General features: G+C 44.1%; 1 protein-coding gene across 2 annotated transcripts in view; it reads left to right on the top strand.

Moving 5' to 3' along the window:
- LOC147702891 (kelch-like protein 3) overlaps positions 1-17043 on the top strand; it is a 530880-nt gene that overhangs the window by 91751 nt on the left and 422086 nt on the right. For both annotated transcript variants that reach the window (XM_086931483.1, XM_086931484.1), the window contains exon 2: positions 13421-13537. In XM_086931483.1, coding sequence (XP_086787609.1) covers positions 13421-13537 — 117 coding nt within the window. The remainder of the gene's footprint in view (positions 1-13420; positions 13538-17043) is intronic.

Below are 17043 nucleotides of genomic sequence, written 5' to 3'. Positions count from 1 at the left end.
CCCAGTTAAAAGTATCTGCAATGACTAATCCAATTTGCTTGTACTTGGAATGCCAAACATAGCCAAGTGGCTGCAGAGAAGAAATGCCATGACTGTTGAGGAACCGAAAAAACCAAGCTGACCCGCGGTACGGGCAGAAAAAAGATGCACCAGGATTGATGGGTTCAGCACTGACCACATCAGCAAATTACTACTGGTCAAGCACGCGTCTCCTCGAATTGAAAACTTGCTATACAGGTATATAGATTGCATAGACGAGGTAAACAAGACCTTGCATGTTATACATTCCCTTTTGATTCTTGCTTCAAGAGGGAGGTACTGATGTGATCAATCATTTGGGTCCAAGGATAACACTTGTAGCAGAGATTTGGATCACCCTTATTGAGACTATACCTATTAAACAACTGTAATCAGGATATCAGTCTCACCATCTGTGCGCAACAAGGTTGCATAATTATCCTGACGTCTTTTGCTATACATTTTCTTTTCTTTTTTTTGTGTGAAAAAGTGGAGTTGAAAATGTACTGATTCATCTTCACTTTTCTGAATATAAAATCAGCTATTACCAAATCGAACCTGTCATCCACTCCACCATTTCTACCATAATACTTTTCCAGACTAAATACAATAGGTCACCAAGTCTCGAAGATCTATAAACTGCTAGGCCCAAAGCCATCCAGTCTAATCGAACACACTACGCAATATTGGTCCTCTCTCGCCTCATTTAATATCTCTGAAGAGGAATGGGCCGTGGCGTGGAAATCTTGCATGAGTCACAAAATAAGCCCTACGCTATCACAAAACAAATTCTGGTTCATGCACAGTCTTCTGGATGCCAGCTCGCCTCTATCCACACAAAATCAGCCCTGATGCCTTTTGCTGGAACTGCAACCGTGCGGAAGGGGATTTAGATCATTTCATCCTCCAATGTGAGTCCGTCCCTGACTACTGGAAGTGTATTTTTGAATTCATACACAAACTATTCGCAATCCCAACTCCCAAAGAACTCCCCTTTCTAGTTTTTGGCTTCATCAAAGCTGAGCACCTAAATGATTCCGACAGAGCCCTTTTAGACCTCCGACTCATTGCGGCCATTAAGGTTGTCCTTAACAACTGGAAAGATACAAAGAAAGCCAACTTCGCAAGCTGGTTGAACTGGGTGATTAACCTCTGAGGGTCAGACAATATTACCCTACAGCAGTCACCATGGCGCCCCACACAAAGGTAGATATGGATCACACTGGATAACTACTTCAGCGCCCATAAACCTCCGTGAAGGACACAGGTTCCTGTTAATACACATTTTGCATGGAGCTCCCAGGGCGGGTGGAGATAACATGTTCCTCTATGACGTGGTGCACTCTCTACTCCTTCTTACTACTCTTCCTCTTACTCTTCCTCTTACTCTTCCTCTAATCTTTGTCTTCTTTTCCGTTTCTGCTGCTACTCTCTCTTCCTGACCTTCCTCTTCGCATAGCCTTCTGTTAATGTTAATTATAATTAGAATGCTTGTATAACACTCGGACTCATCGGAACGTACTAATAATGTTTTTAACTGTCAAGCTACTTATCGTTTGCTTCCCAATGTTATCAGCAATGCGGATCTTGACTTGCTCGAGTGTACGTTAACCAGTTCGCTGATTGTACTCACACTGCATCCTTTGTCTTGTACCCTTGAATTAATTCAATAAAAACATTTGAGATAAGAACATGTACTGATTCTTCAAGTTGTCATTGTGTAAACTTAGGGTGAGACGAAAGTGTAAAGCGAAGCAGCTGAAGAGAAGTGAGTGAGATAATAAACAGGTAAAGTTGTGTTATCCAAGATTAGCTTGTGCAGGGTATTCACGTGAGTAAAATAGAAATAATTCTGTCTTTGAGGAGTGGCGTTTGTGAAACTTTAGCCCTCTAATTCTCACAGAATTTTAGGAAAGGTTGGGGTTTGGCCTTGTCAGCAAATTATGAGAACCTTAGGGAGCTGGGAATCATCAACTTTCTCATTATTACAGAATTACTGGAAGTTAAAACTGCCCAGGGTCTGCAGGGAGTGCTTAGCCTCAATGTGAGGTGAGAATGGAAACCAGGAGCACCCAACAATTTAGCGATAAAGGCGGCTTTCTCACTGATTTGCTATTCACATACCAAGATCTACCCGAGAAGCAAGACGAGATGAAGACCTGGTGTTCCACCCACTCATATGGACAAAGTGCACATCAAGGTGTCACGGTTCACTGTAAACAAGACCGCCAATAGGTGGAGAAGATCCAGCAACCAGTGAATGAGGAGCATCATCTACCGGAGAGGGTTCTGTGTCTTTGTTGTCTCAAGGTCAGACTCCTGATTCATTTGTCTGTAGGAGGTTACTGTTTGCAGTATGTTTGAGGATTTACTATACATTATTCTGTATATCCATCTACTGTTTCTTTATTACCACCAGCCAGATGAGTCCTTCATAATTATTTATGAAAGATGCCTCAAAATACATTAATTTGGTTAGTGAAGAACCAACCTTACATATAGTAGTAAACCCGTTTGATTCATCAAGCTGTATGGTTAGGCCTACTGTTATTGGACAATTACAGTTCCAGGAGCCCCAGTTTATATTTCAGACCTTTATCCTATTGCAAATGCGATGCGTTTCCATTATTACTCACCTAGTGTCTCAAAAACACACAAATACAAGATAATAGGTGTCTTTCTTACTCTTTATTCCCATTATTATTTCTTTACAATTATCACTTGATACCAATAAATCAACCCACTATTATTGTTTCCGTACATAGGCATTTTACGTATTTTATTTAAAATTTGATGAGGCAGTAACTAACAAATGTGCAAAATGTCCAATGTCAATCTAGTTAAGATAGCCACTATCCTTCCATTACTCAAAAATGCGGCTTCGGCGTAACCCAATGACACCTACACGCACCCTACCATCACTCAGAACATTACCAGTCCTCCTCCACCACTTCAGGGAGGCTATCTCTCTATCTAAACCACCCTTTGCCTTTAGATGATCACAGAGTGGCTCTGCCCCTTGGCGACGTCCCCCCAACCCTCTAGACCCCTGACTCAGAAAGGTAAGCAAATTTTCGGGCTCACTCATCACACAGCTAGCCAGTCCGATTAGACCTGTTCCTCGATCGGAGAGATCCATGTGTGACTTACTGTCAGTGCCTTCAACGAATAATACATCTCCCCTCATCACTCTCCCCACGACTCATACTATGCGGGAGTCCTCCACCGACCACGATCAGTCAAACCCACTATTTCCTGTTGGGACTGTACCAGACCCTCAGCCCAATGGCCATACCAACCCCCCTAATGTTCCAACTTTGAGATCGATAGGCCGTGGACCCCGTGTGTCCCAAATGATCAACTCCCTCCCCAGGAATTACTTATCACCTTTGACCTCAATGGCTTACACCGAGGCCCTCCCTCTCAGCTCGCTCTTCCAACCCACCCTTTACCCCCGTCAGATGTGGTTGCGCACCTGGATGATGTATCTCTCCAGCTGCACTGTCTCACTACTGAACTACATGATCTGAAAGTCCTTTCAAATTATCTCTTCCCCGTATCAGCTCGTTCCTCATCTCTGCGAATCTGCCCAGAACCTCCCTCCGGGTTAGTGATCGCATGGGCCAGCCTTTAGCTCCCTCAGTCTCGAAAACCCTACCCCTACCTAACGCTCCCTCTTGCCCCAGAAGATCTGAGACCTACCTGGCGTCGAGTGATCTCAATAACTTTCACAGCTCGTACTCTTCTAGGTCCAACACCAACATGATCCTGCCAAGACAAATTTAAGCCATCCATCCTAACCCGAACAAAGATCCTCCCCACAATCTTAGAGTAATCAATAAAGACAACCTCACGAGAGTGAACGGCCTCCAGATGCCTTCCCCCATAAATCCATCACAACTTAAATGTGTACGACTCAATTGCACGTCAGCCAGTAAACACGCCTCCGATATCTTTGACCTCATCCAACACAATGACTTAGACATTTTCATCCTCACTGAAACTTGGCTAAATCCTGCTCCCACTCCTAGCTTAGACCTCCTAGTTCCGCCTACACATGACATTATTAAGCTAGACCGAGCTCGGAAGCTTGGTGGTGGCATAGCCTGTATTCATAGGAACACACTCTCGATTTCACACATGGAGTCCTCTTCGCCCTTCTCCTGTGAATACCTCTGTTTAAGCATTTCAGGTAATAACCTTCAGATTTGCAAACTTCTCACTTTTTATCACCCCCCGGGAGACAATCTACCTCTCATCAAGCAACTAATGGAAATCCTCTCTGGCAATGTCGACTCAGCCGTGTCCCAAATCTTCCTGGGTGGTTTCAACCTTCACTGGTCTAACCCCAATGACCAGGCAGTTACTTGCCTTAAATCATTCTTAAACGATCAAGAACTGATTCAGTGCTGTGACCAACCTACGCATATTAAAGGAGAAACCGTAGACTTCATTATCTCGAAAGGGCAGACCATCACTTTGGATACCATTACCCCTTGCGATTTGTCCGACCACCACTGCATCCTCTTTATATTAACAGGGAGGTGTCGTTGAGGAAGGGTCAATCAACAAAATATAAGATCTGGAAAAGAGACCTCCGATCAATAAACTCAGATGAACTAGCAGCCCGCTGTAAATCTGCCCTCTCCTCCCAAGCTGAAGCTGACTTGGTTGAGGTTCAGTTACTCACCGACTCCTACAACTCGACCATTTCCAACATCATGAATGACATTGCACCACTCCAACAAAAAAATGCCTCAACAAAAATATCCAAACTGTGGTACAACGAAAATTTAAACACGGAACGCCGCAACCTGGGGGCAGCTGAAAGTTCCTGGAAATCCAATCCTTCCTTGGACCAACTAAAACTCCTTAGAGATGTTAGGAGCTTCTACTACAAACAAATCAAGAGAGCTAAAGCCGACTACTTCAGACACCAACTTGATCAAGCCTCAAACCGCCCCAAGAAACTTTTCGAACTAGTCAAACCGCAGTCAGTTGTTGGTCCAAACCACTCTGACTCTGGTGGTAGCCCACTCTCGTGCGACAAACTTGCTGATTTCTTCACTGAGAAATCAAGACTCCTCACAATTGAACTCTCCTCTAAGAATGCTTTCTTGCCATCCTCTGGATCTGCAGCACCCCTTGACCTCCTAGAAAAATGCAAGCCTATCAGCCTGATCACTAAGAACAATGCGTCATGGGGCTCCTTGACCCCATTCAGATAAAAAGACATAAACCAGATTCTTCTGAATATCAACCCCTTTAACCACTTCAGTGACCCTCTGCCCCTGGCCATCTTCAAAGAAATCAAGAATGTACTCATCCCCACCTGGACAAGGATTGTAAACGCTTCTCTATTACAAGGCATGATCCCTGACTGCCTAAAAGCAGCTCAGGTGTCTCCTATTCTTAAAATGCGTTCAATCCCAACTTTGTGCTCACATAGAAAACTTCCAACTCCTAGACCAGGATCAATCCGGCTTTTGTAAGGGGCACAGTACTGAATCCGCTCTCACCCATGTTATGGATGACATTTTAAAAATGCTTGACCAAAATGAATCCTGCCTCCTAATCCTCCTTGACCTTTCCTCCGTATTCGATACGGTTAATCATGATAACCTCCTATCCATTCTGAAGAACAGGATGGGTTTTTCGGGTCAGGTGCTTCAATGGTTCTCGTCCTTCCTCCACCACAGATCACAAAGAGTCAAGGCAAGCCACTCCCTCTCCCAGCCCTCTCCAGTACTCATGGGTGTCCCCCAAGGGTCAACCCTATCTCCTATCCTCTTCAACCTTTTCTTGGAACCATTCGCAAATTCACTAAATTCCACGAACATTCTCTTCCATATGTATGCGAATGATACACAACTTTATTTGAAAATCTCATACCCGGAGAGCATCATCTCACTCAACACTACCTTAAAGTCTACTCAAAATTGGCTAACTGAGAACCATCTTCAGCTCAACACCTCCAAAACTGAATTCCTTCTCATCTCTCCTCTTAACCACATCCCCAAGCCTGACCTTTGGCTGAATCACCTCTCTGCTTTCAACTGCACCCCTCTCATCATTGATTCAGCCAAATCTCTATGAATCACCCTGGACAAGCACCTGAATATGAAAAACCACACCAGCAATGTGTGTAAGGGAGCTAACCACTTGATGAGGACACTTAGAAATATCAAACCATTCCTTCCACATTCTAATTTCAAGCAGGTGGTCCAAGCGCTTGTCTTGCTGAGGCTAGACTATGGCAGCGCTTCGTTCTGTGGCCTCCCAAATACACCCTGGCTCCAGTAAGGGCATCACTGAGCGCTGCGGCTAGACTGGTTACATGTACGAAACTAAATGAGCACATCTCCCCAGTCCTAAAATCTCTTAAATGGTTGCCCTCCGAAGCTCAAATTCAGTTAAAGATTGCCGTTCTGACGGACAAAGCCCTGCATTTCAAAACTCCCAGGTACCCAGCGCAAAAGCTTGAACTATCCTGTGGTAGTAGAGCCTCAAGAAGCACTAATACTCTCCTCTTGAAACCACTCATCCTTAGTAAAAAGAGAACTTGTCATCAAGCTTTCTCTGGCGCTGCCCCAAAGATATGGAACTCTTCCACCAGACGTACGCAGAACCTCCTCAATGACTGCTTTCAAACTGGAAGCTAAAAGATTCCTAATGAATAAATTCTTACTTTATTTGGGCTAGGCTCACCTGCCCGAAGTCATTAATCCTACAACCATGTTACCATCATTTTGATGCTGCTCTTCTCTACTGCATAGTGTGCCACCCTTCGTAGCCCACTATATACCTGTTCACCGTATTACTATTACCTTGATTCATTTGTCTTGTGACTATGCGATTATTACTGTTATTATTCTTACTTGATGTCGATATTGCATTTTGTCCTTCCTTTCATCCGATTGTGAAGCGCTCTGATATCCTTCGAGATCTTGTTCGCTCTATATTAAACTTTATAAATAAATAAATGCAAAATAGTACATTCCTACCTTAAAAGTGCAACAGTTGTCCAGTTCACTGGACATTTTGGGAAGCATCAAAGCAAAGGTATCTTATGCTTCCCCCAAGAGAACTATGATGGGTTTTCCACCTGCGTGAGTTTCCACAAGAGTAATTATGAAATGTGTCTCCCTTTAACAGCACCTTAGACCAAGAAGCTTAATAAAGTGGTTTGGTTGCTAAATTCAGAGTAGGTGCACAGTCTTTATATATGAAACAAGAAGTTATCTTTGGGACTGCTCTTATGAGGCAGTCCAGTGGCCCAGTTATAGATTTGGAGCCAATAGGAAGCTTTTTTTCAGTTGTCGTTTGTCGAAGCCAGACCCTATGTAACTGCAAAATTTAGAAATTGCGCTGCTAGCATCAAATGAGTTACTGAATCATGGAGACGCCAATGTACCTCAAAGGAGTGAGGTTAAATAGAGTCCTTGCAGATGGCACCGTAAAAGGTGTTGTGACTACACGCTACTGGAGTGTTCTCTTGGTATATCCGGATACTAATGGATTGTGCAAAATTTGAAACATTTACTAGAGTCTACACCAATGAGTGGTGTAATCCTGAATAACCATAATTTAGAGACCAACAAAGGACTCTACAAAAGCAATAACTCCACACACCAGTCTGAGAGGAGTAAACAAATGTCCCATTAACTTTGGATCTCCGTAAATTATTGAACTCAACATCACTGGTTACACGTTCATATCATTTCTAGACATTCGTAGCATCTTCCGATTTACTGCAGCAAAACTGTCTCCAATGCTACATCAAGACTAAATTAATTATGATCGATCGTACATCACTTGGCACTGACCTTTGTCTCCTCTACCTCCTTCTTATGAGGGACTGAATTGAGGCACTCTGAATTAGGGTTACATTACTATAGCATCGTTAGCTTGCTTTATATTTAACCACACCTACCTTGGATCTTTGAATTGTAATCCATATAGTAATTTTTTTTATAGTTGGAACTTAATTTCCATGCTGCTTTTAGGTACAGTGGGGTGGAAAGTAGGTCAGTGGCATGAGTGGGTCGTTTTAGCACCTACAACATTCAGTGGCCTTTTTGCGATATGTTGACCACACAGCTGGCCATCCTTTGCCACATGTGCCTTTCCGTCTTAATGCCACATCCACACTGGCAAGAAAGATTAGAAAGGGAATCCTTTGCACAGCACCCTGTGGCGAGGCCTATGTATTAGGCCACCCATAGCAGAGTAGAGCTCTGAAGAGACTTTGTAGCACTCGTAAACATCTTGGGCTGCTGTGATGGTAGCCGTGCTACTGTGGACCTAGTCAAATGTAGTCCTGGGGTAGCCTACCCATTGTTATCCAATGAGGAACAGCCGGATGTCTGGTTGCACCGATATAAAAGCAGGTTTCCTCAGTGGCGTAGCTATCCGCTGTGTACCAGGTGCACCGGCACCCAGGTGTAGGACTGTGTGTGAGGAGCCCACTCTAACTCAATATTTTGCTGTCTTTTACTGTCAAACTGGAGGAGGACAAGGGAGCTGTTCTCTTGCGTGCATTAGAGCCCTTTTACACCATTGGGTTTTCTGCCCTTTAGAGTCTAGAGTTGGATCCATAAAAGTAAAAGTCATGGTTTATCACTGCCAACAGAAAGTAATGGCAGCCTCTGTATTCGTCACAGTAAAGTGGGGGTTGTGGGGAGGGGTTCTATTCATGGCCCACAGTTATTGCTCCAGGGTGCAAATAATCGTTGCATATAAATTAGTGTTATGCAAAAGACATGAGATTTCTACGTTATCATACTCTATTGTATACTGATTTATATTTTTTTTAAAGTAATTGTATAGGTATTAATAGGAAATAATTGTCACGAGGTTCCTAGTTACAGAAATAAATATGTGATTAACTATTGAGGTATATTCCAATATTATGTGAGAATCCGTCAGTACTGGAGCCTTGCAATCGTGAATAACCTAAATGCAGGAGTGGGGACACTGTTATTATTCTTGTAAGTTTGGCATCCAGAAAGCCTCATGGCTGAAGCAATCCAGCTTAAGGAACTTGTGAGGACCACACAATGATCCTCTTAACCTATAGCGTTGCCATATTGATATAATATATATAATATAATATTACTGCTATTATCGCCTGAAGCTTGAGCCGGGCGGCCATTCTTCTCTCTTGCTACTTTTTAAAAACATTTGCTTATTGTTTTCACTTGCCCTTTGTGTCCTCTCCCCCCTGCACCAGCACGCGGATTTAGCGCGACGCTGTGGTGTCTCTGCCGATTTCGGGTAGAGACATTATTTTAATTCACTGACCATTTTAATTGATTGGTTGCACTCCTCCTGCATAGCGCTGCCGCCCCCAGACGGTCCAGCCGATTTCAGGGCTGTTTGACCTGCTGGCAAGGGTGGAACTATTGCGGCGGCCATCTTGGGTAGGGCGATCCTTCCTTAGGGGCGAGAGTCACCGCTATAAAAATAGACAGCCATGACTTCGCGCAGCGGACGCGATCAGCGGACGCGCCGGAGTCAAGCTACAGTCCAGCCCGTCTGCGCCCGTCCGCGCACGGGCCGGGCACAGGGCTAAGGACTCTGCTGGGACCACTAAAGGAAATTACAGCAAGCAACAAATACTAGCCTTAAAACCAGTCCATGATTGTGAGCGGCACAACTTAAACCCTTCGGACTGGACAGGTCCGGTGAGTTGCCATAAATGCCACAACGCATTTTCATGGTCTCAGGTATCCGCCCTTACAACACTTACCGCCCCCACCCATACTTTAAAAGCGGGTTTAATTAACGCTAGATCTCTATCAAAACATGCTCAGCACATACATGACCTCCTTATAGATGACAACCTGATTGTCTCTTTATTACAGAGACTTGGCTCAAACCCTGGTGCACTCCGGATCTGGTACATGCCCTACCTTTAGGGTATGGTATCCAGAGGGTTGACAGAGGTAATGAGGAATGGGGGGGGGGGGGGGGGAGTGGCCATTATACATAGAGATATTTTTGGGTGTGTAATGACAGAACTCCATGATTTAAAGGATGCGGAAGGGATGGGCTTTAGTCTTAAAATCCATGACAACTTCTCTTTCTCTGGGGCATTAATTTATCGCCCTCCCGGCACTAGTACTGACTTTTTAGAAAGTGTGGGAGAAGCGCTAAGCCCATTGATACTCAGATACTCAAACTTTACCTTGCTGGGGGATGTGAATATTCATCTTGAGTCTATAACTGAGGCATCCACTGCCTCCTTTAGAGAAACCATTGAAGTACTGGGTCTCAACATATGTGACCCCCCAGCCACCCACGAGGCGGGACACACGATTGATTGTATTGCTACCAACTTAGATGCTTTAACAATAGACCAGCTGAAACCCCAAATATGGACAGACCATGTACTAATACCTTTCTCGATCACACCAGAGACTAATGCCAATAATAAGCATACCTGCAAAAGTAACCAGGCCAGACAAGAGGACTGGAAAGCCACTATGAAGCACCCCAAATTAATACCAATAGCTAGAGAGTGTAGACCTAAGTCAGCAGGATCCCCAAACCTAAACACCTTTAGGGAATGGATGACGGTACTAAAAAGTATGACCGGACAGGGAAGACGCTAGCTCAAACCCGGGAATAAGAAGAGATCCGCCCCTTGGTTTGACCTAGAGCTCAAAAACAAACAGGGGGAACTAAGACGGGCTGAACGTAGCTGGCGGAAAAACTACCTCAGCACAGAACACAGTAAATATAAAAAGACCAAGAAAGCGTACCACGCACTAATCAAACAGGCTAAAACAAAGTACTTCACGTCAGCCATAGCAACAGCCAATAGTAAACAGAAGGCGATCTTTAATATCGTAAAAGACTTTAGTAAACCCAAATGTCTAATGCAGGACATCCCTCCCTCACAAATGCTTTGTGATTCTATCGCAGACTTTTTTGAGGGAAAGGTTAGGGGTCTGACGGAAGACTTTGAGGCTCCCATTTTCGATCAAATATATGAGGACGAAACTACTAGGCAGGAAGTCACCCAGCTTACAGCTTTCCGTACAATCAGCCTGGAGGAGACAAAACGGGCCATCTTGGCAACCAAGTCAGGATCACCATTTGATCCATGTCCTATAGGACTCCTACATCTCATTGCTGATATTGTTAACTCGGACATAAATGCTATCGTTAACAACTCTCTGCCCACTGCCTACGTCCCCCCTGAGTGGAAACTGGCAGCTGTAAAACCCTTACAAAAAAAACAACTCCCCGACCCCACCACACTCTCTAATCTACGTCCGATTTCATTACTTCCAGCATTGTGTAAAATCACTGAGTCCACAGTGAATAAACAGCTGACACGCTTCTTGGAAGAGAATGAGGCATGGCACCCTAACCAAGCTGGCTTTAGGACTCCGCATTCCACCGAATAGGCTCTCCTGTTCACTACTGAAACCATCCGCTCAGCTCTAGACCAAGGCAAGAAGGCCGTCCTGATACTATTAGACCTGTCGGCGGCCTTCGACACGGTCTCACATGCTATCTTAATAGACCGGCTAATAACATCTGGCATCAAAGGCATTGCCTTAGAGTGGATAAAAAACTTTCTTAGTGACAGGCGACAAGTGGTGACCTTGGGGGAATTCCGTTCCAGTGAGAAGCCACTGTCAACGGGAGTACCTCAAGGTTCTAGTCTGAGTCCGACATTGTTCAATGTCTATACCGCACCCCTGATACAGCTGATATCGTCCTACGGCATAGATGTAATAGCATATGCCGACGATACTCAACTGATCCTGGTCATGGACAAAGATAACCAGGTCTGGGAGGAAAAACTTAAGTGCTGCTTAACGGCCACCTTTGAGTGGATGCGGAAAAACCACTTAAAATGTAACACAGGCAAGACCGAGATCATGCCCATAGGCCCAAATAATGAATTCATCCCCAGCCTGTGGTGGCCCGAGAAGGCTGAAATACCACCCCACACTACCTCCTCGGCTCGTAACCTTGGGGTACAGTTTGACGCCGATTTATCCTTTAAACATCAGGCGTCAAAAGTGGCAGGCACTTGCTTCGGGGTAATAAAAATGCTCAGAAAGTTCTTTGACTTGCTGCCCCTCGAAGCAAGGAAAACAGTCACGATTGCGTTAGTTACTTCTCGTATTGACTATTGCAATAGCCTGTATGCTGGTACCAATAAGGTGGTTACCCATAAACTCCAGATGGTACAGCATGCGGCGGCAAGGCTGGTTCTGAAATGGCCAAGAAAATCCTCAGCAACCAAAGCCCTCAATGTATTACACTGGCTGCCTATAACTAGGGTCCTCCACAAAGTATTGACAATCACCTTTCGCACTGTACATAATTCAGGCCCCATTTACCTATGGAAAAAATTTGTAAAATACTGTCCAAATCGTGCACTACGGTCCTCAAATGCCAATCTTTTGACCATTCCAGGTTCCAGACTCAAAACCCGCGGGGGTAAATCCCTAGCGGTATTGGGTGCCAAAGCATGGAATGCTCTACCCCCTCCATTAAGAGCACTGGACAAGGAATCTGATTTCCGCAAACAATTGAAAACCTGGATTTACAATCTTCCAGACTCAATGGCCAGAGCACTCGTGGGACTCCGGTTTTGGTCTCCTTAAGCAGTAAGGCAACCTTTACATCTGGTTGTCCTTTTATTGGCGCCGAGATGCTCCTTGGAGCGATTGTTAGCGCGATATAAATGGGCTTTACATTTACATTTACATTTACAAGGTTGAAGTGCCATTGCACAAGGCTTGCAGAGTCCTGTGGCATGCAAGATATTTGAGGCGTTCTGAGGTGTAAGAGATGCCGACTATATCGGAGACAAACTGAGGAGATGTTGTTTTAAAATGGAATGTAATTGCTTTATGATAAAGTGATTGTTCATGGTGACAAGTCATGTTTGTAGTTTAGAAGTTGGAAAAGACGTGCTATAGTATTGTTGAAGAGCAGTGTATTAGGAAAAAAAGGCTGCTCTGCCGAAAAAACTCTGTAGGGTACTTTTCCTGCACAGTAAAATGGAGTTCGTGGCATTAACGGGATCCAGCGAGAGAACAACAATACTGTTAATACAAATGTAGTATTTTTAATAGCTGTTTCATTAACTGGCATGGTTCCCTTAAAAATATAGTCCTGTATCTGTAATTGTAACTGCTTATGCATTTATGCAATGATCAACATCATGTATTACTTTAGGATTGATTTTACTTCCAAGAACCATTAATATAAATAAAAAAATTAAGAAGCAGGCATAAGACCTACACATTTTCTGTGAACAGGCCGTCTTTAAATGACATTTATGTGGGCGCCGGATCAAAATCTGATGTCAAATTGTGTGATGTATTTGCAGAAATTTGATAGTATATTTTTTTCTGTTTCACATTTTTAGCTCCAAAAGTTCACGATCACCCACAGAACCTGAAGATGAGGAGAAGAACCACCGAACAATCACGGTTAATGCTTGCCACCTGGGGAAGGCTTTCAAGGTTATGAACGAACTGAGGAGGTACTGTACCAAACACTGTCTATTCACTTTTTTAAAGCAACCAAGATACCACTGAAAACCATAGACCCGTTCTAGTACCCAGGTTCTTCTGTCTTTATATGTTTTACTGTTGACGGTCAAAGGCCATTTGCCTGTTTTAGGTGCGGCCTTGTTGGTACGGGGAATGTCAGCAATTCCTTTTTGGTTTCTCCTAGACAGTGCATGTGCTGTCTCTGTGAGGCATGTTGTTTTCATACAGTGGGCGTACAACCTGCCCATACCTTACCATTTGTTAGCTTCAGCGTTGTTCTCGTTTCCCATGGCATGCAGGCGTTATGTCCTCTTCTTGTGTTTGGGCTTCCCCTGGAGCATGGACAAAGTACTTGTGTACTTCCACTGCTTCCGTTTTTGGAGCTACTTTTGTCTTTGTGTTAAATGCGCTCCATAAGAGTGCTTTCATTTTTAGTCCGTCTCCCATATTCGGTCCATGTATCTACTATTCCCCACCCCCTCACCTGTCCCACTTCCATGTTGCTTCTTTTCCCTCCCACCTCTCGACCCTGCATCCTACACCACTGCATTCTATTCTGCACCACTCTATGCCACTGCACTCTATTGCACTCTACTCTTCACCACTCTACTCTAGGCCACTGCACTCTATTCCACTCTTCTCTGCATCACTTCACACCCCTACACTTTATGCCACAGCACTCTACAACACTCTACTCTGCACCACTCTCCACCTCTACTTTCTATGCCACTGTACTTTACGCCACATCACTACTGTAAGCAACTGCACTCTACGCCACGCTGCTCTGCCTCATTGCAATCTGTCACTGCACTATACACTACTGCACTCTACCCCACTTCAATCTACTCTTTACCACTCTTTGCCACTATGCTCTGCGTCGCTCTACTCTGCGTCACTATACCATGCGCTGTTGCACTCTACGCCGCTCTGCACGACCCTACTCTACTGTTCGTCACTGCATTCTACTCTGACCCACTCTAAGGCACTCTACACCACTTTGCCTCACTGCACTCTCTATCCCACTGTACTCTACTATGCTTCACTGCACTCTATGGCACTGCACTCTACTCTGCATCACTGCACTCTATGCCACTCTTCTCTGAAACACTGCAATCCATGCCACTGCACTCTGCACCACTCTACTCCACTGCACTCTGCACCACTCTGTGCCACTGCACTCTACTCTGTGCCACTGTACTAGTGCCACTGCACTCTGCACTACTGCCCTCTATGCCACTCTACTCCGTGCCTCTGCGCTATGCCTCTCAGTTTGCACCACTGTACTAAACGTTACTCTAATCTACTCTGCACTACTCTACTCTATGCCACTGCACTCTATGCTACTCTGGTAAAGTGCACTCTATTCTACTGCATTCTTCTCTGTACCTCTGCACTCTACGCCACTCTACTCAGCACCAATTAATGGCACTCCACTCTACGCCACTGTACTGTCACTCCACTCTACTTTGCATCACTGCACTCTACAACCCAGAGGACTAAGACAAGATATAGTGCTGAGCTGTCTGCTTGCATGAAGACTTGGCCCTCTTCCATGTCACAGAGCACTATTGTGTCCGATTCATCCATGCAGTCCTTTATTTAACAGGCACAGAGAGTAGTTTTGGCAAAGATATTATGTGGCCTACATCCATGGCATAGTAAAAGTGCAGTTGGCCCTGAAGAAAGCAATGACATTTGGTCCACATCTCTAGGTTTTACAGCAAAAAAAAAAAAAACACAGCCACTAACCGAGGAGCAGTGATCTCCTCACACCACTGTGCCCCAGTGTACTCCACTTTAATCTACACAACTGCACATCACTCTGCGCCCCTCTGCGTTACTCAGCTCTACTCTATACCAGCCCACTCTACGCCACGCCACTCCACTCCACTGTACACCACTCTGTTCTACGCTAGTCCACTCCACACTACGCCACTTCACTCTACTAGTACACGCCACTCCACTTCATTCCAGGCCACTGTAAGCCAATCCACTCTAGGCCAATCTACTCCACTTTTTGCCATTCCATTCCACTCTACGCTGCTGTACAAAGTGGCTTAAAGATATTGGCAAAGCCAATAGTGCTTGCATAGGTTAAAGATATTGGCTTTGCCAATGCTTGTTTAGTTTTGCGGTGTTAATGGTGTTTTTAAGTTACTTGTTGGCGAACATTTTCTACCGACAGGCTTTTTAGCTGTATGTTACTCAAACATATTTTAAAAGAAGAAAACCATGTAAGATGATAAGCCATCGTACAGCTTTGCATTTCAGGTTACGTAAACCACAAAATATGTGTCTGGTGAATGATACCTCAACAATCGAGTTTCTTTGGTGTTTGTTATACATTAAAAAGCGTATTGGCATTTACTTATACATTATATTACGGTGAATGGTTTATTGTTCGCATTTGATTTTATTATATGAAGCTTTTGTGATCGGGTAGGTGTTCATACATATTTAGAAACAGTGATTGAAAAGACGAGTAAACAAAACTTCTTGACTGCTTTCTTTCCAGAACTTTGCACTTTTAAAAATTAAATAATTGCTTCCCCTTTGAATAGTTTTTGTTTCACATTTTTCATGAAACGTCTGTAGTTTTTCATATTTGTGCTGCTCCTGTTTTTAATTGTTTCATGCCTTCCTGCAGGTTTTCATTTTAAGAATACCCAAATGGGGAACACAAACGAGCTATAACTTTCCCACATTAGAACAATGAGTCCTCATTGCAGCGAGGTCTGGCAGCAAAAACTAGAAAAATAGGTCTAAAACATGTCTTGTAAATTAAGCACCAGTTGGTGCTGCATACACATGACATCTTCTAACACATAAAACCGCATTTGCTAATTTGTTTCGAGCGGCAATCTGTGAGGCTGTAATCCTGCAGGATGAGCAACTGGAAATGCCCCTTTGGAGGGTCCAGAATTCCTCCAGAATACTGGTAGAATGGCTCCGTGGAGAACCGGGATTGAGGCCCTACTGAAGCAAATGTCCCTTCCTGATAAAAAAAGTATAAATTTGTTTTGTTCCGACTTGAAGATTATGTTACTGTTCAGTCTCTGATGTGTCCATGTGTGCTGCTTGGTTGCATCTTATTTTCCCAACATGCTTACTGCTATTTTGCAGTCGACAGTGATTATTAGTAAAATGATGCTTTTTGCAATCTGTGTTTTACAATTGGATTATAGTTTTAGCCAATGCTCGTTTTCAGTTCAGAAATCAATAGGCGTATTTTCCTCCTCTCTCTGGAGACTCCTGTAGCTGAAATATGCTCCCCTCCATGCCTTTAAGTGGGCCGGGTCCTGCCAGTGCTTACACCTGTAGTTCTTAAAAGCATGTGCCGAGACGGGTCTCTATTGGGCTCTCCATTTTTACTCTGGGTGAAAAAAGAAAAAACTAAAAAAAAAAAATAACTCTGCAATAGTACCATGCGTCTCCTTTTGATGGAACTTCAAAGAAACAAATTTTTCAGTTTTTCACAGCGCCAACTTGAAGGCTT

This window comes from Lissotriton vulgaris, chromosome 7 (genome assembly GCF_964263255.1).
Source record: "Lissotriton vulgaris chromosome 7, aLisVul1.2, whole genome shotgun sequence".
In the NCBI taxonomy this organism is placed as follows: Eukaryota; Metazoa; Chordata; class Amphibia; order Caudata; family Salamandridae; genus Lissotriton; species Lissotriton vulgaris.
This window is presented reverse-complemented; position numbering and strand designations above follow the sequence as displayed.